The sequence below is a fragment of the Danio rerio genome, chromosome 11 (assembly GCF_049306965.1).
Source record: "Danio rerio strain Tuebingen ecotype United States chromosome 11, GRCz12tu, whole genome shotgun sequence".
In the NCBI taxonomy this organism is placed as follows: domain Eukaryota; kingdom Metazoa; phylum Chordata; class Actinopteri; order Cypriniformes; family Danionidae; genus Danio; species Danio rerio.
In genome coordinates this window covers 40,857,501-40,879,535 of record NC_133186.1, presented here as the reverse complement: position 1 = coordinate 40,879,535, position 22,035 = coordinate 40,857,501, and the positions used below count along the sequence as shown (strand labels likewise).

General features: G+C 35.5%; 2 protein-coding genes across 13 annotated transcripts in view; one reads left to right on the top strand and one right to left on the bottom strand.

Moving 5' to 3' along the window:
- The window catches only part of elk4 (ETS transcription factor ELK4), a 59,355-nt gene that overhangs the window by 22,338 nt on the left and 14,982 nt on the right, over positions 1-22,035 (top strand). For 3 of the 12 annotated variants that reach the window (XR_012386691.1, XR_012386692.1, XR_012386689.1), the window contains exon 7: positions 17,272-17,355. The exons of 6 other annotated variants lie outside the window; for them this stretch is intronic. The gene's annotated coding sequence lies outside the window, so the exon portion shown is untranslated. Of the gene's footprint in view, positions 1-2,837; positions 4,496-17,271; positions 17,356-22,035 lie in introns of those variants that run through there. 3 more of the 12 variants (XR_012386693.1, XR_012386688.1, XR_012386694.1) reach the window with 2 other exon arrangements.
- The window catches only part of mfsd4aa (major facilitator superfamily domain containing 4Aa), a 29,706-nt gene continuing 19,710 nt past the window's right edge, over positions 12,040-22,035 (bottom strand). Inside the window, exons 7-10 of the mRNA NM_200531.2 lie at positions 18,788-18,935; positions 15,934-16,004; positions 15,719-15,839; positions 12,040-12,679 (exon numbers count right to left, since the gene is read on the bottom strand). Of these exons, the coding sequence (NP_956825.2) occupies positions 12,564-12,679; positions 15,719-15,839; positions 15,934-16,004; positions 18,788-18,935 (456 nt within the window). The 3' untranslated portion in view covers positions 12,040-12,563. The remainder of the gene's footprint in view (positions 12,680-15,718; positions 15,840-15,933; positions 16,005-18,787; positions 18,936-22,035) is intronic.

Genomic DNA, 22,035 nt, shown 5'->3' with positions numbered 1-22,035 from the left:
TCCACCAGAGGCCGCTGTCGACTGATCGACTGACCCACGCTCCTCCTTCCCTAAACCCAACCAATAGTGTTTTCACAAGCACCGATTGACAAGCACCCATCCACTTCCCTAAACCAAACCGACAGTGTTTTCAAAAGCAAACCAGAAAAAGAAAAGCCCTCGCGGCAGTCTGATTTGTACCACGTTTCAGATTTTACCACATCCTAATTTTTTTTATTTTTTAGCTTTTTTTGTCTTACCTATTTCTGGAACCGTTCTTTTCCGGACTCGAATGCCGTCGTCGCGATCAACTCCTTTGCATTTTAAGCCTACCGACATATGCGTCGAGTCACTGCACAAACTGGTAACAGTGGTGGTGAACAGTCAGCTGATAAGCGGCAAAAAGGAACAGCATCAAACACGGCGTTCGTTATAGAGATGAAATATAGCTATACGTATTTCTGGCTACATAATTCGGGATCTCCAGAAATGTATATAGGGTTACATTTTCAGAATGAGCCGGTGTTGAGTTTATCGATATACTGAAATAAAACTCTCAGTAATGTCCGTGTCACGCGTGCTTCATGGATAGTTCACAAAAATTTAATTTGAAAAAATACTTTAGCTGTTTTTGTCCATGTAATGGATGCTTCAATGTATTTGTGTTCCACAGAACAAATAAGTCCTTTATGTTTACATCATGATATATGTCATTTATGTCTCTCTCTTCATGAAAATTAAGAATGTTTTGCTCATGATGTTACCCTCATCATTGCAAAAACACATCTTAAAAGTGATTTTTCTGGTGCTTTGACCATGATGCACATCTTTGAGAGGGCACTTAGTAGGCCAAATTGGCGTCGCCCTCAGTTGCAGTGCCTGATGGCGACTGCGTAATGAAGCGTGTTCCAAATACGCCCCAATGCCATCAAACCATTACCGTAACACCACTAGATACGCCATGGTAGCGGTGCATATCTTCTCATATAAACCATTTTCCTCCTCTCTAAAATACTGGAAGCCATTATGAATGATTTCAGTTGAGTGGGAAAACCCAAGGACTTGCTTTACTCCAGTAGACCGCTGATTCACCATTAAGCTAATGGAGCGTATGCAGCGTAAAATGGAATGGAGCGGCACCGGCTCAGTGCTTAAAGCCTCATCCCGCCATTAGGATGGCTGGATTGGTGGCCATCGGTTGGATGTGTAGCGTAACTGGATGGTTTTCTGTAGAGCCCGGGCCAAATGCTCTAAACCATTCCTGCATTTGTCAGCGTTCCCGGTGTTGTGCAAGATTCAATCCCTCTGCAGAATACAATCTACCTTGGACAGCAAGCCAAAGCTGTTTGTAATGCCCATTCAGAAGTGTCTGTCCTGTTACTGCTGGTTAGCACAGTCCAGTTAACCCCTGTTGGTTTATTATACTACCCAGTATTTAAACTTTAAAATGGATCTTCTAATGTTTAACAACACCCATCCTTGTCAACTCGAGCACAATTTTGAAAAACGTTTTTGATTCACCTCAAATCATTTCCAGTGGCGGGTTTAATCTGTTACAAAGTAACTAGTTATTGTAATTAAATTAATTTTCAAGGGATTACTTTTTATTTTTAGATCATTTAATTACATTAAGACAATTAAACATGTTTAATAAACAAAATAATTGAGTTAAAAATGAATGGTAATATTTCATACGCATGAATATGTTTGAAACTAGGGATTCTCCGTTCAGGATTTTTGCTGCCGATAGCGAGTACTGATCCCTTGTCATGGTGATCGGCCAATATGGAATAGCGATTCTGATGCTTTGTATTGCATAAAACACATTTTCCCTCAAAGTATGATAAGATCTCGTATTACTTAAGAGAATAAATAAAAGATGTTGCATTTAATTCCTTAAATCCATTTAGCGAGGAAATGCCATGGTCAGAAGGAGCTTTACAAAAAAAGATAAAACAGACAACAAAAAAATTGGTTAGAAAAAATAAGTCATTATTCACATTTCAGTCGTTAAATGTGATTATCGGCTAATACCGATTTCTAGCCGATCAATCGGAGCATCCCTATTTGAAATGGTTTGTGCATTCATTTTTTATTCCATTTTTTAAAATGATCTAAAAGGCCCTTGAAAAATATCTAAAGAATTTAACGAGATTAATGTCTATTGTCCGTGTTGACATTTTGATTTGGTGGTATCTACTTAAAAAATTTATTTACTTGTTAATTATTAGTTACTTTTAGTTACTTTTTAGGTTACAAAATAATTAGAAAAGTAATTTAAATATACTTTTAATGTTGTAATTAGTCATCAGTAATTAACTACTTTTTTGAATAACTTACCCACACTAATAATAATAATAATAATAATAATAATAATAATGCACTGGTTCAAGCATTTCTGTGTGGAGTTTGGATGTTCTCCCCATGTTGGCGTGGGTTTCCTCCGGGTGCTCCAGTTTACCCCACATTCCAAAGACATGCGCTATAGGTGAACTGAATGAGCTAAAATGGCCGTATTTTATGTGTGTGAATGTGACAGTATATGGGTGTTTCCCAGTACTGAGTTGCAGCTGGAAGGGCATCCACTGTTTAAAACATATGCTGGATAAGTAGGCGGTCCATTCTACTGTGTTGACCCCTGATAAATAAAGGGACTAAGCCGAAGAAAAATGAATGAATGAATAATAATAATAATCATACATTCGTTTATATAGCCACTTTAAAATGTTCTTTCTCAAAGCACTTTACATACAAATCAATACACCATTCATTAAAGAAAAAACTGATAATACTGTATATATTTAATTATCAGATAACACTCATAATTACCTATATACAAATGTGACATTGCATTACAGATGATGGACAAAACAAGTGAGATCAGTGAGAGGACTGAATCTTGCAGGACACTGGTGAAGACTGCTCAAATTCTGAAGCCCTAATTTTGTTGTTGTTGTCAATGTGTTTGTGGAGTATTTGGCTTCACTTATAAACCAATATAGGAAGTAATGCCCATATGTTGCACAAAATAAAACCCTACCTCTCTCTTAAACTCAACAAGCCATGATTTATAACTGACATGCATTAGATGCAAAACTGGAAGAAGGCTCAATCGCTGACACTCAATTTGCAGACACTGAGCTCTGTTAGACCCTCCCTGTAGGACCACTTAAAGTGCAATCATAAAAACAAAAAGGGAAAAATATATATATAGAAACTATTTAGCATCTCAAGTCCAGCTCTCAGGTATTGTCCTTATGCTTTCACAAACCTCGATGTTTGCACTCAACAAACTGACCCGAGTTGAAGAAATCTCTCGCTTATGCTAACATGGTGCCTTGTAGTCCTGTTGTCTGTTAAATGATAAATAGGCGAACATTTTGTCCATTGTTTCTATTCTGAAAGGCTATTTTGGAATTTGCTGCTGAAAAGACCTACAAACTAAAATATTTAAAGGATTGTTCTGGGTTAAATATATATTTTAAGAGCATTTGGGAATAAAGAGAATTATTTTGACTCTATTTCTTAACCTTGGGTGTTTAGAAAGGTGCCATTAAATAAAGTAAATTATTATTAGTGGGTCAAGCGCGAAGCACTGAACACCTATTGTTTTTGTCAAGATTTTTATTATTATTATTTTTTTCTGCCAAAGTCACTATCACTCCGACCAAACCGTAAGGCCGAGAGAGCTGAAACTGGGCCAGATGGTAGTACTCCAGTACACTACATCCTGGCCAAAGATCAGCCTAATCTGACCATAGGTGGCGCTATGGCGCAAAACACCAAAATATTTTACATTTGTACACCGTTTGTCTTAGACTCAAAAACGTTACATTTTTGGAATCCTTGGGTCAGCCCGAACAAAAATGGAGCCACTCAGATTTTCTCTACGGCGCACCATTTTTCGCTACATCGCGATTTGTCCGAAACCTACTTTTGCTAGTTCTAGTTTTAACTAGTTCTAGGTTTTTCACACAATCAGAACCAAACCAGTTCAGAAATGTTCTCTGGACACTGAATATCAAGTATTTATTATTTAACCCAGGACGTGTATTTAACCCTTAATAAACATTTATTAACCCAGAACATTCCTTTAATATAATATCTACAATGGACAAGAGTTAATAAAAGCTAGAATCTGTTTTCAGATGCAGTAGAAAATAGATCATTTGAAATATGGATTGTTTACTCATACTTTCTAGTGCTGTTGGGGTAATTCTTTCAGTCATATGAAATTACTTTTATTCCAGTTAATAGCTGCCCTTTGCTCTTTTTAATGTCATTTTAGTTTTTTGTTGTTGTTTTAAACCTTCATAATGACACTTCAAATGTTGATGTTTTGCAGAATGTCTTTTCTATACAAAAAAGTAATGTATATGTAAAAGTAAATGTTTGATTTGTGCATTATATTTCTGTGTATGTAATGTGACTGAAATTTCAAAACGAAGTAGTTTATTTCGAAAGATATTAACCAGGAACTATTTTTCAAATAACACTATAAATTACATTTATGGTGCTTTTTATGCTCATATTTTTGGACTGTATAGACTCGTAAAATGATGGTTCCTAAAGGTTTTTTTTAGCAGTTGTGCTATAAACTAACCATTGTCGGTTCCCCAAAGAACAACTTTAATCTAAAGAACTTTTTTTTAAAGCAAAGGTTTCAGTGATGTTAATGGTTCCACACAGAACAATTGATATCAATAGAGAACCTTCATTTTTAACCCTTCTGTGCTGTTGGGGATGTTTTTATCCACTCTGGGGTGATTGTCAGTCATAATTTGGCTTTTTCTGTGTTTTAGAAATGATGTTTGGTGACAAATCGTATTTTGGGAAAATGCTTTGAAAATGTTCAAAAACTCAACACACCCCGGGCAAATCTACTACTGTTTAGTTATCTTAGTGGCTGTTTTTGCCTGACTGACTTCCATTTATAATGACATTTTTTGAATGCAAGGCCTTGACAACATATTATGTATTATTGATTGTTGATGGTTTTTACTGTTGATCCTACGGATCATACTGACTTTATATGGAGTTATATGGAGTGTAGAGCATGCCTTTATATGTCTGAGAAAATCAAAATAAGCAGCTCTTAGAACATAATTTATATTACACACTATAATTTATTGTTATACTCCATAGAACTCCATATAAAAGTCAGACTTTTTTTTGGCACAGGCCTAATCTAAACGGTTAATGGTCAACAGATAAAAACAGTAAAAACTACAGATTTTACAATTTGCCACAAGGGAAAACCACCAACAATCAAGGACACTTGATTATTTGTTGTCAAAACTTTGCAATCAAAAAATGTCATAATAATGGAAGTCAATAGGGCAAAAACAGTCCCCAACACAACGAAAGGGTAGTCAATTTGAACAAAACAAAAGGGTTAACAATGTATTCACTCATGTTGTGTGTAAAATCAGCAGTTCTGACATTTTACTAAATATCTCCTTTTGTTTTCCACTAAAGGAAAGCATTTCTCATTAGTTGTAGGCAGGGATTCAAACATTTTCTTTAGTCGAGATGTCTCATTGTAAATAGGCGGGTGTCCATAGCATCGTGCTGTTGTTTTCTAGTGTTTTCTCCAGCTCTTCATTTGCATTCCCTCAGCATTCAGACTGTGTTTGATTGCTCTTGCCTGTATCGTGAGCAATTGCCTTCTCATCGAGGGACTCCGAGTCGCTTAATGCCTTCAACATTTTGAATAATGGATTTTGTGCAGTGAGCATTGCGACTTGTTTTTAACCTGTTTCCATTATTTTAGTTAAATGCTCCCTTGCCCACTTCACTAGTGTTTTTTTCTTCTTTTTTTCATTTGAGGGAAACAGGAGTGTATTTTGACAGCTTTTTTTTTTTTTACTTCATTAAATAGTCATTTGTTTTGTTTCTATGAAAATTCTCATTTCTCTGTGTAATGGATTAAATGGGTTTCTTATCCGTGTTTAGCTTTTAAGCAATGATTCCTTCTCTGTTTGTTTGTTTGTTTGTTTGAGTTTTCCCCAAGAGCTCATTTAACTCTTGTAGCCGTACTGAACATCTGTTGTACTTTAATGTGAGTCTAAAGCACTTAACACAGTTTTCGTCCTCATGCTGGCACTTTGTATTTTTGTATTTAAAGCTAATTTCATCTTATTAGCGACTCCACCACACCAAACACTTTAATGCTGGCTTTGAATCAACATTTAGAAACTATGCATTGCTGCACAGAGATTTCGTAATGGATTTTAAGACTTTCCAGCATAATTAACAAACAAAACTGTATATTTTATGATTGATTTATCGATTATTACCAGTTTGTTTTCTCTAAAAGGATGTTTTTATTCCAAAAGAAGTCATTAAACCCTGTATTTTAGAGGCATGGCACTTTCATGAATAGGATGCTAAGAAAGCACTTAAAGCAAACTGCAGTGGAGAGTTTTATTAAATGTGCTTTAAAATATAAATTGTGATTATTGATAATTAACATTCAGTTATTATTGTTAATAATACTATGTAGCCACATATTTACATATTACAATATTACAATAATATTACATATTACAATAATACATATATATATACACTATATTTTGTATAACTTGACTTCTAGTTGATCATTTGGAAAAGTGGCAGAGGGTAGATTTTTCGGATGAATCATCTGTTGAACTGCATCCCAATCATCACAAATACTGCAGGAGACCTATTGACACCCAAGATTTTCAAAGATATCAGTCAAGTTTGGTGAAGGAAAAATCATGGTCAATGTGCTCCGGTATTGGCCAGCCCAGCCCCCAGAAGTGAACATTATTGAGCATGTCTGGGGTAAGATGGAGGAGGCATTGAAGATGAATCCAAAGAATCTTGATGAACTCTGGGAGTCCTGCAAGAACGCTTTCTTTGCCATTCCAGATGACTTTATTAATAAGTGATTTGAGTCATTGCAGAGATGTATGGATGCAGTCCTCCAAGCTCATGGGGGTCATACACAATATTCATTCTTTTTCCACTGCATCATGACTTTATATTCTATACTGTACATTATTTCTGTTAAGTGACAAGATTTTGTCTAAGCAAAGTCAGACCTTACTGTCCTAATTAATTAAAAATAAAAAAAATAAAATAAAATAAGCGTAATCTAGAGGTCTTTGCCTTTAATATAAGCCACTTCCAATACCAAATGGTCAACTAGAAGTCAAGTTATTATTTGTTCCTAAAACGTGGACAGGGGACAAGACTTTAGTCTGGTAGTGTATAGACTAAAAAGAGATGGTTACATTAAAATTGAAACTTAGATAGCTAATTCAGTCTTCTTAGTAAAATCGCCACTTTCCAAGTTTTTCTCTTTGTGTGTGTGTGTGTGTGTGTGTGTGTGTGTGTGTTTTTTGTTAAATAAAATGTTTATCAGTTGACTATAAACAATTATCTTCAGGAATATGGAGAGTAATTTTTCTAACATACAATATTTGCAGACTGAAATGACATTTTGCAATGGTTTTTCTCCAAACCTGGGAAAGTGATGGCATTATTAGATAAAATTCTTGTCTTTTGCTGTGAAAATACACAAAAATCAGCTTTTTTGACCTCAAGATGGACACAAAATCCTGGAGGGACTGATAAAATCCATCTGTTTTTGCGTAAAAGCAAATAGGCATGAGACGATAACCGGTTTTAAGGTTTACTGCCGATTGGAAAAGTTAACAAAAGTCGCTAACATTTTCTGTCATTCCGTTCTTAAGATATATGTAAGGTTTTTTTGAATGTGTTTTTTAATGTGCTGTTAAGAAATCTGTGCTTTTGAAACGAATGAAGATAGCATTTTATTTGAATTATTTAGCCTGACATGACTGTTCCAAAGTATTATAAATGTTTCCTAAATGAAATATATTGCGTTAAATGATAGCATGATATTTTTATCCAAGGTAATCATACCGTCAGAAACTCAAACCCGCCCATGCCTAAAATCAAATCCTTTTATGAAAGGAAAATTGATTTAATGTAACTTAGTTATACATGTTATACTAATAAATTTAAGTTTTCCTTTTTTTGTTTTTGTTTCTAAATATAGAAAAACATTCAAATTTAGCAATCAGCAAACTTCTCTTCTTAATTGAGATCCTGAAATTACTATATATACAGCATTATTATCATATATCTTTAAAATACAACTTAAACTTGTCTTTTAAACTCCCCATGCCCTATTCATTGAAAGTGCCAAGTGTTAACCTTTAGATTTTAGCACGTTGCCCTTACAAAAAAACAGATTTCTCATCCAGCAAACGTCATAACTGCACTGTATTTAGAACAACCATTGTTTCTCATGAGCAAAAATGTATTTTGTGAAGAAAAAAACAAAGTAACGGATGATGATATAATAATCAAGCGTGTGGCAGATTTCACTGTAAAGGTACAATATTGGCACCAAATGTTTTCTAAATGTTTTTTTTTTGTGCAAATGTTTTTCTCTAGCAGCTCTAATGTTTACAAACCTATGTTCATCGGCATACCTGTTGTACTAATCTTTGGATGTTTGGAAGGGAAGGAAGATTTCTATTAAAAAGACAAGCAAACGTGTAACTCATCTGGCTTTGGGTCTTCATCAAATACAGCTGCACGAAGCTGACCTCATTTACGCAGCGGTTGTGTTAACGTTAGCATGTCTGACACCTGCGTAAACCAGAAAAAACAAATAAAACGTTACCCAGGCCAAGAGAAACATGCTGACACAGCGCTGTCCCACAATCAGGCTCACCCACCTGAATCTGAGGTCACTGGCTTTAGAGAGACCGAAGAGATCACAATATGAGGAAACTTTTGCAGCACGACAGTAGGATGTCCTTTCATGACTCTCGACAATTCAACACAAATGCCTATCAAGCACATCCAAACATTGACCGAATGAGTTTGAACGACGCTATATAGAACAAACTGCTGAAATTGGATCAGTGAAATTATTTCTATCCTTAAAGCTCATTCACACCAAACTCTATACAGTAAATGATTATTTTCCTGTGAAATGTTTATTCCTTTTCAAATATTTATCAAGTGATATTTAAGAGAGCAAGGACAGTGACAACGTTTACAATAGACATCAGTAATCGAATTATTTGGCTTAATCTGAGTAAGACAATAATGTGATTGAGGTTTTTACATGAGTTGCTTCTTGATCGATCCTTTCATTATCCCATTTTACGTTATAGCACTTAATTCGATTAACGTCATTGCCACGATATCCACATTTCCTCCAGAGTTTCATGTCATTTCGGGGGTATCATTTTTAATTTGTCGACTTAAACTGCAGATTGGCACTTTCACATACATTCAGGAACATTTCATGCATGCCCCCATGACAAACAAGATATTGGATGCGAGTTTCATCTGCTAGAACAGTGTTGTTTTAATGGAGTATTCCACACAGCGTATGGGGAAAGAAAACCTTCGCATTTTGCAATGCAGGTGTTTGTGTTCCTTTACTGACTCAGTAGACGCATAGAATAGTGTCAAACAGCCTTGTGTGTACAGACTATCCTGTCGTAAAATGGCAAAATGTCGCAAAAGCTTGATTGCAGGGTTAATGTTTTTTTACCCAGACATTAAAAAAGTACTTATACCATGATAGCATGATATTTTTATGCAAGGTTATCATACCGTCAGAAACTTATATCGGCCCATGCCTAAAGTCAAATCATTTTATGAATGGAAAATTAATTTATTATAACGTAGTTATACATGAAATCAATTATTAGAACTGTATTATAACTGTAATTTATTATCATTAAAAGTGCCAAGTGTTATCCTTTAGATTTTAGCACGTTGCCCTTTAAAAAACAGATTTCTCATCCAGCAAACGTTGACGTCATAACTGCACTGTATTAAGAACAACTATTGTTTCAGTGACAACGTTAACATAGACATCAGTAATTAAATTATTTGGCTTACTCTAAATAAGACAATAATGTGATTGATGTTTTACTCGAGTTGCTTCTTGATCGATCCTTTCATGATCCCATTTTACGTCATAGCACATAATTCGATTAACGTCATTGCCAAGATATCCACATTTCCTCCAGAGTTTCATGTCATTTCGGGGGTTTCATTTTTAATTTGTCGACTTGAACTGCAGATCGGCACTTTCACATACATTCAGGAAAATTTCATGCATGCCCCCATGACAAATAAGATATTGGATGCGGGTTTGAACTGCTAGAACAGTGTTGTTTTAATGGAGTTTGATACCACACAGCGTATGGGGAAAGAAAATCTTCGCATTTTGCAATGCAGGTGTTTGTGTTCCTTTACTGACTCAGTAGACGCATAGAATAGTGTCAAACAGCCTTGTGTGTACAGACTATCCTGTCGTAAAATGGCAAAATGTCGCAAAAGCTTGATTGCAGGGTTAATGTTTTTTTACCCAGACATTAAAAAAGTACTTATACCATGATATTTTTATGCAAGGTTATCATACCGTCAGAAACTTATATCGGCCCATGCCTAAAGTCAAATCATTTTATGAATGGAAAATTAATTTATTATAACAAAGTTATACATGAAATCAATTATTAGAACTGTAATTTATTATCATTGAAAATGCCAAGTGTTATCCTTTAGATTTTAGCACGTTGCCCTTTAAAAAACAGATTTCTCATCCAGCAAATGTTGACGTCATAACTGCACTGTATTAAGAACAACTATTGTTTCAGTGACAACGTTAACATAGACATCAGTAATCAAATTATTTGGCTTAATCTGAGTAAGACAATAACGTGATTGAGGTTTTTACATGAGTCGCTTCTTGATCAATCCTTTCATGATCCCATTTTACGTTACAGCACATAATTCGATTAACGTCATTGCCACGATATCCACATTTCCTCCAGAGTTTCATGTGATTTCGGGAGCTTCATTTTTAATTTGTCGACTTGAACTGCAGATTGCCACTTTCACATACATTCAGGAACATTTCATGCACGCCCCCCCCCTGACAAACGAGATATTGGATGCGAGTTTGAACTGCTAGAAAAGTGTTGTTTTAATGGGGTATTCCACACAGCGTATGGGGAAAGAAAACCTTCGCATTTTGCAACGCAGGTGTTTTTGGTCCTTTACTGACTAGTAGACGAACAGAATAGTGTCAAACAGCCTTGTGCAGGGGTGGCCAACCCTGTTCCTGGAGAGCCACCTTCCTGCAGATTTCAGATGCAACCCATATCAAACACACCTGCCTGTAATTATCACGTTGTCTTCAGGTCCTAATTAATTGGTTCAGGTGTGTTTGATATGGGTAGCAACTGAAATCTGCAGGAAGGTGGCTTTCCAGGAACAGGGTTGGCCACCCCTGGCCTTGTGTGTACAGATTATCCTGTTGTAAAATGGCAAAATGTCACAAAAGCTTGATTGCAGTGTTTACATGTAGCGTACAGTAGCGTACAGTAATGCGACTTAAATCAGCAAACTCTACATCTCTTAATTCCATTTCTCTTTAGTTCAATCATGACATTAGTTTTATCAAAAATCGCTGTTTACATGGTAGACTCTTAAGCATAGTATTGTCTTAATCGTATTAAAATCTGATTATTGGTGTCTATGTAAACATACTGGGTGTCACAATATTTCTGTCTTTCGGAAGAGATGATAAACAGAGATCCTGACTCTCTGTGGTCATTAAGAATCGCATGGCACTTCTCGTAAAGAGTAGGGGACCCTGATGTCCTGTTTTCAATGAAGCGTGATTTATTGGTAAAACTGTCCGTAGACACAATTCACACAAATTTGTGCACAGGCAAGTTAAGTGAATGCCTATTGCTCCTTTGTGCTACCATTTTAGTTGTGTGATAATTTGTGTTAAAAATATCCATGTATTTTTTTTTAACAAGAGTGCCATTTTCTCATATATCAGTGCATTAGCATGATTTTATACAAGAGTTCAAGAAACAAAAAAAAATATTGAGTTACATTTTAAACACAATACCATTTCTTTTCTGTTTTGCCATCAACAATAGCTCCAACCATTTGAATGAATCATTTGAACTGAATGATTCAGTGAATCGCTCTTCAAGACTGACTTGTTGCCATCTACTGGCCATTTTGCGGTCATATTTATTTTACCCACAATGAGCCAAAAAACACCAACATCGAAAACATATTGAGACATCATTTCATTTTCAGTATCACACATACACACTACCATTGTGAGCGAGCCTTTGGATGCATTTATTTTTTTTTTTTAAAGACAACTTTACTTACACAAATTTTAAAAAATACTGTATTTTTGTTACTGTCATCCATCACTCCATTTCTAACAACAAACACTAAGCCATGTCTTGTTAGAAAAGTTACTGTATTGCACATAACCACATGACATTGAAAATTACAAAATCGCGACACATTTGTGCACATTCATCCGTTCAGCAAAATATATTTAAATACAAAAATAAACCTTTAGTTCAAGATCTCATACGTTTTAACACTCGGTGACGGTCAGCTATGTAGATTGTCAACGAATTGCGTAATTATCCGAGAATATTATTGCTTTTCTCCCTGAGTCATCGACACCATGGTCCCTTTGCACCGGTCATATTTTCATCAATCTTCTTCCACTGTTATGGATCCAGGGATGTTTTGTGCTCTGGCGTGTCCCATGAGTTCAGGACCGCAGCAGAGCAGGTCTTGATCCCATTTTCCTCATGTCGTTCCACAGGAGAGTTACCGGGCAAAGCTGTACGGAAAAATAGAGGAAATACTTTAAAAATTGACCTTTTGTGTTTTGTAAATGGCAGGTTTGATTGGAATGAAATGAACCCTTGTGCACTTGCTCCTTAGTGCAACTGGATCATTTCGTTCAGTGTGAAGGGAACATGGTCATTGGAAACAAACGGCATTTGGTCCTCATCCAAACTAATTCTGCAGCAGTTTGATTAAAATATGAATTCAACATTCACCCAAGACATCTGAATACAGAAAAAAATGGCACATGTCATGATGCCACCAAAAAACGTAACCCTTGTGTTCTATTGAGAATGTTTTCATCCACTCTGGGGTGATTTGGAGTCTTAATTTGGCCACAGCTTTCTCTGTGTGTTTAGCAACTGGAATGATTTTTGGTGACAAATCTTATTTTGACACATATTTTAAGAAAATACTTTGATAATGTTCAAAAACTCAACATACTCTGGGCAAATTTACCACCATTTTGTAATGTTGGTGGCTGTTTTTGCCACATTGACTTATACTATAATGACTTTTTTGATTGCAAAGCCATGGCACTAAATAATCATGCATTCTTGATGCTTTTCCCTGTTGGGAAGAGGTCAGATTTGTACTGCTGATCATCAGTTGCAGTGTAAAAAAAAAAAACATAGTTTCTGGCTTTTATATGGAATTATATGAAGTATAGTGTGTGTGTGTGTGTGTGTGTGTGTGTGTACGTGTTTTTGTGATATATCAGGACACAAATCTGTATAATGACATGGGTATGACACGGGTATTAAAAAAAGGAGGTGAAATATGAGGACATTGGTGACATCCTCGTATCTCAAAATGCTTATAAATCCTACAGGATGAGTTTAATCAGAGAGTAAAGCTGCACACAGTCTCCTGTGATGGTTGGGTTTAGGGGTGGGGTGGGGTAAGGGCAATACAATATATGGTTTGGACAGTATAAAATGAATGGAAACCTATGTAATGTCCCCACTTTTCACAAAAACAAACGTGTGTGTGTGTTTGTGCGTGTGTGTGCATGTGTGTGCATGTGTGTGTGTGTGTGAGAGAGAAACCTTTGCACACTTACCTTGATATGTCTGAGATAACCAAAACAAGCAGCTCAGCTCTCAGAACATAGTAAACATAGTGAGTGTATTTATGCACACAACCACACACTCTAATTGACCCTTCGCTAAGCCCCGCCCTACTTAGCTACTGTTGCAACGCCTGACAAGCTTTCGTGCCTGGCATGGCTTTTACAATGTGTATGCGCCGGTGTCAGACATTGCCAGGGATATAATGTCATTTTTGGCGAACAGGTGAGATATCAGAGAAAGCCAGACAAAAAAGGACTGCAGTATGCATTACAGGGGGATATTCACCACATAATAGGCAACCGATTAGAGCAGGGGTTCCCAAACTTTTCAGCCCGCGACCCCAAAAATAATCATATTAGTGGCTCGCGACCCCCATTTTTTAAGGTGGTTGTACTGTAAATATGTAAATGTTGCAGACACAACTATAGGCAAATATAAACATGAGCTTATTGACAACACAAAAATGCAACAGTCTATTAGCCATATAATGTTTTTTAAAGTCATTTATGGATTTAATTACATTTTGCTTTTAAAATTAAAGGCTGATGGCTGATTGTTATTTTTTATGTTGTTGTTTCTTTAATGCAACTATTAACTATATTCTGTCGATTATGAATAAAATATGGTAATTCTAATAGTTTAATAAATTTATTTGAGTTTTGGATATCACCAAGCGACCCCTTGTCATTGTCCCGCGACCCCCTAGGGGGTCCCGACCCCCACTTTGAGAACCACTGGATTAGAGAATAATTCAATCAAAATTGAAGCTAGCTTAGCCTAGCTGCCTCATACGCTAACAATTCAACAGCTTAGCTCATGCTCAGCAGGAGAGGTGACATTTAAAAATAATATAATAATAATGAATTAAACCGTGATTTCTCTATTTTTAGCCAAAAAGCCTGATAGACTATTGTTGTGCAATGAATTATAGCGTTACTAACCGACGAGGAAACACGCATAGACAGTGGTTTTACATAACGTTAGTTCATTCATAGAAAGAACAGCCAGAAAGGGGAAACTGATTGATTTGAGCTGAATATTAGCATCATTGACTCATAACAATGCAGTAGGTTACCTATAACTGTCAGTATGTTTGTGTGCTCTTTATAAATTACTGAAAAACAGCCGCTGGTAAAGTATATTGATCGCAAGTGCTCAGTTCGTGATCACATCTCTGTTTTGTTCTGTTGATTTGTAATTTTAAATATTCGTAGCTTGAAATAGATGGATATATGAAGTTTAGTAAAGTTAGCAACAGATTCGTATTTTCCAAATCAATAACTCATGTCATTACGCACTATTCGCTATTAGTATGACTAACGTTACTATGAAGGCTTAAAGGGTGCTCATAATATCGAGCCAAAAAAAAAAGAAAGAAACTGCTTTGTATTTTTGTAGGAAGCAGTTTAGATCCGTTTAGGGTAAGAGGTGTGCGAGTTATTGCCGTCGGTCTGTCACTGAATGTGTCAGGAATATCGAAACAAAACCAACTTAGCTCCGCTCCTTTAGCGCTCCTCACACAGCTTGATCCACGCTGCCATTTCTCCTCTTGGGTTTTTGGTTTTGAAAAGGAAAAAAATTCCCCTGTGCCATCCAAACTTTAAGGATACCGGGTGTCAGATTTGCACAATCCATATGCACTCACTCGAAAGCTTGACAGAGCCCCTGTGCATAGCTACAGTTGCTAAGCCACGATTGGTGGGTGGCGGTTTTTGGGAGTGGCTAAGTGAGGAGTCAATTTGCTGTTATACTCCATAGAATTCAATATAAAAGGCAGAAATTTTGCACTGGCCTATCTTAAGGGCTAATGCTAAAGATTTTAGCCTAGGGATCTTTTTGGATTTCCCAAATTTGTCTCAGGCGACCAAATCAAGCTAAACTCCGTATAAACCCTGATGCATTGGAAAAAATCCACAAACACGTCAAGCCAAAACTGGGAGTTCAAAGAAGCAACGCACCTTCCGTATAGCTTTTATGACTCTGCTGGACGAAGTAGAGAAAAGTGAAGAAAGTGAATCCCAGGCAGCCGAAGATCATCCCACACAGCAGGAAACTGAAGCTGCCCCGACTGTGCATCACCTGAGGAAGGACACACATTCACACAGTCACATAACCTAGCGGAGCATCATAATACTCGCCACGCAAAGCTTAAGGGTTCAAGTCCCACACCTACCGAACCCACGAGCACCTGGAGCACCATCTCGCCCATTCCTGCACTGGTCACCAGCACCGTGGTGGCACAGCCTGGACATAAAACACACCAAAATGAGTTGACATTCATGTTTTTTTTGACATTCATGTCCTGGAGGGCAGGTGTCCTGCAAAGATTAGTTCCAACCCCAATCAGAAACACCTGGGCTAGCTAATCAAGCTCTTACTAGGCTTTCTAGAAACATCCGTGCAGGTGTGTTGAGGCAAGGTGGAGCTAAAGTAAAATCTGCAGGACACCAGCCCTCCAGGACTGAGTTTGGGCAAACCTAATCTAGGTAATAAGTATGAAAAACTGGAAAACTAAAATGGTTTGTCAATATAAAACTTTAGGGATTGTTTACCCCAAAATGAAAATTCTTATCAAGCTGTTTCCATCCAAAGATATGCTTTAGATTTATGCACAAACCTGAGATAAAGCTTTTAAACAACAGACAACTTTAATGATATATATTATCATATATATTATTAATAATATATAATTGAATATATATATATATATATATATATATATATATATATATATATATATATATATATATATATGATTAATAATAATATATTAATTATTCAAAAAAATAGGAATAACGAATAATCTTAACATATTAATATTTTTTGAGAGCAGTTGCAGCAGTGTGTCATTTTTTGTTTCGATTTCATTTTTTTAATCAAGCACCTGCTTCAAGTTTTCCTATCATGTGAGCTTTTCCACCTGGTTAAAACAAAAATCACATGACTTTTGATGTGCATGCTTAAATATTTTTGTTAAATGTGTTTCCATGGTAGTTTCTGCTAATTGTTTCTTATCAGTTGTGCGCTTACATTTTTATGTGCATTTTCAAAATGTAGGGATGTGTACCTTCGCCACCCATTAAACATTTTTTATGCGATATAACAAAATGTGCATCAAAATAGGTGGATGGAAACACAGCTACCTACTCATCCTCCACTTGTTCCAAACCTGTGCGAGTTTCTTTCTTCTCTTTTATTTTAAAGAACGTTGTAAACTGCTAGCTATTGACTTCCATTGTATGTTCTAGAGCTGCACAATTAATCGAAATAAGATCACGTTCACAATTCGACCCCCTAGACGATCTTAATCCAGCATTTCTATGATTCTGCAAATCATATTTTCAAGTTTAGGAGAGAAGCAAAGGCGGCTGCACGAGTCTTTTCATTGTTTCACACACGTTGCTCAGCGACATGGACACCTCCAAATGATGTTAAAAGAGACACATACTGTATTTATAAGGTATAATTCACCCAAAAATCTAATTTTTGTCATATAATGCTGTATTCGCAGTCGGGAAATCACGTGACGTGAGCTGCTGACTGTGCGCGCACATCTGCTTCAGTGAACAGAACCTGCTTATGCTGTGAGTAACAGGTAATAAAGTTGTAAATAATATTCAGTTTGTGGCACAGAGTGATCGTTTGAGAGCCGCACGCTAAGTATAAACAGCACTTAGCATTAAATTAAATTAAATTAAAATAATCATATCGCATTTTAGAGTTATGATTGCGACAAGCATTTGAGAAGTTTTTTTCTTTCATTCCGAACACAGAGTTGTGCATAAAAATAAATATTCACAGTGTCAGTATAACTACTCTAGCCTATATAATGTTGATTTTACCAGTGAATTAAATGGTCTAATAATGTTCTCAACGACAGATTGCAAGCAAGCATAGGCCTATATCTCAAACATAATTCAACATCAGAATTATTATAAGAAGAATAGAATTATGTATAGAAACCAGTAGACCTACACACTCTGATAAATTATACTATTAATATTGTTTTACCATGTTTGAGAAAAAAACAATAATCTCATATTAAGCTTTATTTACATCTATAGAATCGTGAGAAAATAGTGATATTTATTTTAAGCAAAAAAAATAAATAAATAAAAAATAATAAAAAAAAAAAAAGCAATTCTCATTTTAGCCAGAATCGTGCAGCTCTAGTATGTTCCTTTCCTACTATGGAGGTCAATGGCTTCCTGCTTCCAACATCTTCAAAATATCATCTTTTATGTTCAACAGAAGAAACTCACAACCATTTGGAATCAATTAAGGGCGAGTAAACTTTCATTTTTGGCTGATCAATCTCTTTAAGTCCTCCTAAATGCAGAAAATTTGTAGGAAAAAATGTGTGTGTAAAGGAACAGGCTTTGCTTCAGTCTAAATCATGCAGCACACACACTGTATATAATAAACTGCATATACAAGTACATCAATTATTTATGTACAGTTGCTGATTTGATAATCGCAGTAGGGAATAGTTGCGCTTTGGGATTTATTTTGATTAATCGCGCAACTCTCAATGCATTTATAAGGCAGATCCATTAATCCTAGAGTCAACAAAATCACAAATCTGATTGGCTCTTTCAACTCTAGGGCGGGACTTCGTTAGATGTCTGCCAATCGTTTATCATCTCATTTCATAAGCATTTCAGCATCATCGTTCTGCAGGGACTCACTGATATTTGTAATGATGTATTTTTAAATCGCTCTACCCTAAATCTGCAGCATACAGCCTCCGCTCTGCAATTATCCATTCATTTCCTAGTAATTTCCCCCAAAGGCTTTGACCGCTGGGCTTTAAAAGGATCATCTCCACCATAAGATGCAAGACCTGTCACTTTTCGAAGCGCCCGTAAAGTCAAAGGCCAGCGGTGGAAGAATGAATCGGCCGGCTCCTGCGGGCTTGGGCTCAGCGGTAAACCGCCAGTAAAATACTGAAGTGCCAAATCAATGAAAGCCGCAGACAAAAACAAAACGAGGATTGAACAATGCCGGCGGTCCATCTGTCGCAATACCTTTATACTCCAGGATGTCTTCAGTGAGCGCCAGCATGCAGGGGAAGATACTGCTTATAAACAGGCCGAGACAGCAGGTGCCGATGAAGAGAAAAACACTGCTGTTGGAGAAGATGAGCAGCAGAAGAACTGTGACGATCACTCCCACCTGTGACAAAACACACGCAGAGATTGTTTGCAGGACTATTACAGCAGTTCATTTACAAAAAGGGATAACTTAGCTCCTATTATTTTTTAAAATGTATTTAGCGTGCACTGAAGAACTTATTTGCAAATACACTTTTTGTTTAAGCTGATAATCACAGTACACAATGTGGGTTTTGTTTTATTATTATTTTTGATTAATTATGCAGCTCTACTTTTACATTTAGTCATTTGTCAAACACACACAGAGATTGTTTGTTGGATTATTTCAGTAGTTTATTAGCAAAAACGGCAACTTAGATTTGATTAATTTATTAAAATTTATTTAGTGTGCATTGAAGAGTTTGTTTGCAAAAAATATGATTTGTAAATTTTTTTTTTAAATTGGAGTTATCCTTTTTTTTTGCAAACACACTCTTTGTTTACAGTTGATGATCGCAGTAAGGAAATGCATGTTATCTTTTATAATGTTATATGTGTTTTAATTAAGTGCTCCATCATTATCAAGGCAAAAATACTACAAAGAACATACTCTTATAATAATACCAATAAAAGTTCAAAAATACATTTGAAATATATATATTATATACACAGTTGAAGTCCCCTTTTTAATTTTTTCCCCCAATTTCTGTTTAAAGGAGAGCGGATTTTTTTTCAACACATTTCTCATCATAATAGTTTTAATAAAACAATGATACAGTAAATCATGTAATGATCAGTAAACCATGATGACAGTAAATACTATTTGACTAGATATTTTTCAAGACACTTCTGTACAGCTTAAAGTGGGATTTAAAGGCTTAACTAGGTTAATTAGGTTAACTAGGCAGGCTATTGTTATTAGGCAAGTTATTGTATAACGATGGTTCTGTAGACTATTGAAAAATAGCTTTAAGGGGCTGATAATTTTGACCTTAAAATGGTTCATAAATTTAAAACTGCTTTTATTCTAGCCGAAATAAAACAAATAAGACTTTCTCCAGAAGAAAAAATATTATCGGACATACTGTGAAAATTTCCTTGCTCTGCTAAACATCATTTGGGAAATATTAAAAAAAGAAAAACTATTTCAAAGGGGGGTTAATAATTCTGACTTCAACTCTACACACACCCACGGAAGCACGCACGTGTGCACACACACACACACACACACACACACACACACACACACACACACACACACACACACACACACACACACACTTCCACCTGATTGGCCCTTTCAGCTGTAAGGCAGGACTTACTTTTACCCCCCCCAACTAATTTTTCATTAAGTGCTTCATCTCACTTTATATGCATTTCCAAACATCAACTATTTAGGCATATAATACTACACAGAATATATGGATGAACAATAAAACAATAAATAAAATGACAAGCAACAAATACATATTTAATAAGAGTAATAAAAACAATGTAAGCCTGAAAATATCTAAATAGTTACAAAAACATATATACTTTTTTAGTTTTTATTAATTTTAATAAATTATTTTGGTAACATTTTAGTTTAAGCATTAATTCTCAATATTAACTAGAAGCTCATAACCTTCCTAATATTACAATTCATGTTGTTTTCTACATCACTAACACCTAATACCAAAACAAACTACTATTTTAATACCTATTAATAAGCAACAAATTAAGAGTTTAATAGTTTATTAATAACAAGAATGAGGTATATGCACACAGACTTTTAAATTGAGCCCGCCAGCCCCAGGGCATTCGGTTAATTGTAATCCCATACAAAATCGCTGCATTTAAGATCTGATTTCTTTAAAAAAAAAACAGTGATCTTCACTACCTGGCTGAGATACGATATAAAGTGGGTATCAGACCAAACAAGAAGCACTGCATTAAGTATTATTTTTCCGCGCCATGTCTTTAAAATATAGACATTGATTGGACCCCAGTATTTTCATGTAATTTCTGCGCTCGCCAGCCGCTAACGATGGCGCCTGCATTTAAGCTGTCTTTCTTCACTTTTTATGCTTTAACAACCAAATGGATGCTTAAGTCTGCGTAACGGAATATATTTGAATTACATTACAACGTCAATGCTGTAATGAAATTGAAAATAGTCACATAAAACTTTTACCAGAAGTTCAGTGGCTGAAAAACACTAGCTGTGCATAGAGCCAATTGTACCTTAAAATGAAGTACAGCTTTTTTTTTCTTTTTGCAAATGCATAATTAAAACAAAAACATAAATCAAGAAATTGAATTATTATTATTATTATTTTTTTCTTTTTGCAAATGCATAATTAAAACAAAAACATAAATCAAGAAATTGAATTATTATTATTATTATTTTTTTCTTTTTGCAAATGCATAATTAAAACAAAAACATAAATCAAGAAATTGAATTATTATTATTATTTTTTTCTTTTTGCAAATGCATAATTAAAACAAAAACATAAATCAAGAAATTGAATTATTATTATTTTTTTTTCTTTTTGCAAATGCATAATTAAAACAAAAACATAAATCAAGAAATTGAATTATTATTATTTTTTTTTTCTTTTTGCAAATGCATAATTAAAACAAAAACATAAATCAAGAAATTGAATAATTATTATTATTTTTTTTTTTGCAAATTAACTCTTGAAATGCTAAATACATGAAAGAGGAACTATTGAAGACAAGTGCAGTTCTGTGACGATAATAAAAAGATTAGAAAAAGAAAAGAAAAAACAGCGGTATAGAATTTGCATTCGGTCACACACCGCTAACAAAGCCTTTCTTCTGTGTGGTGAACACCCATGCTTTATCTGAAGAGCAGCGGAAATGAAGAGGCCTGCTGTTGTAAAAATGAATGACAAAGGAGCCTGAATTAAATAAATGTCCTGACTGGCAAATGGACAGGGCAGAGCAGGATGCAGGACAAGGATGTTTGTTCCGTTCCTCCTTTTCCCTTGGTGCACAGCACTGCAGGTGGCACACCTTCTTTTTGTGATCGCGTAAACCACTTTTATGGTCCGTTGGATTAGCAGGAGTGTGTCATGAGACTATAGAGTTTGTAATGGCCTGATAAATGATGATTCGCTAAAGCTCTACCCCTCTGCTCAAATATGAACAGAATTCCATAAGGATGTACTATAATTAAA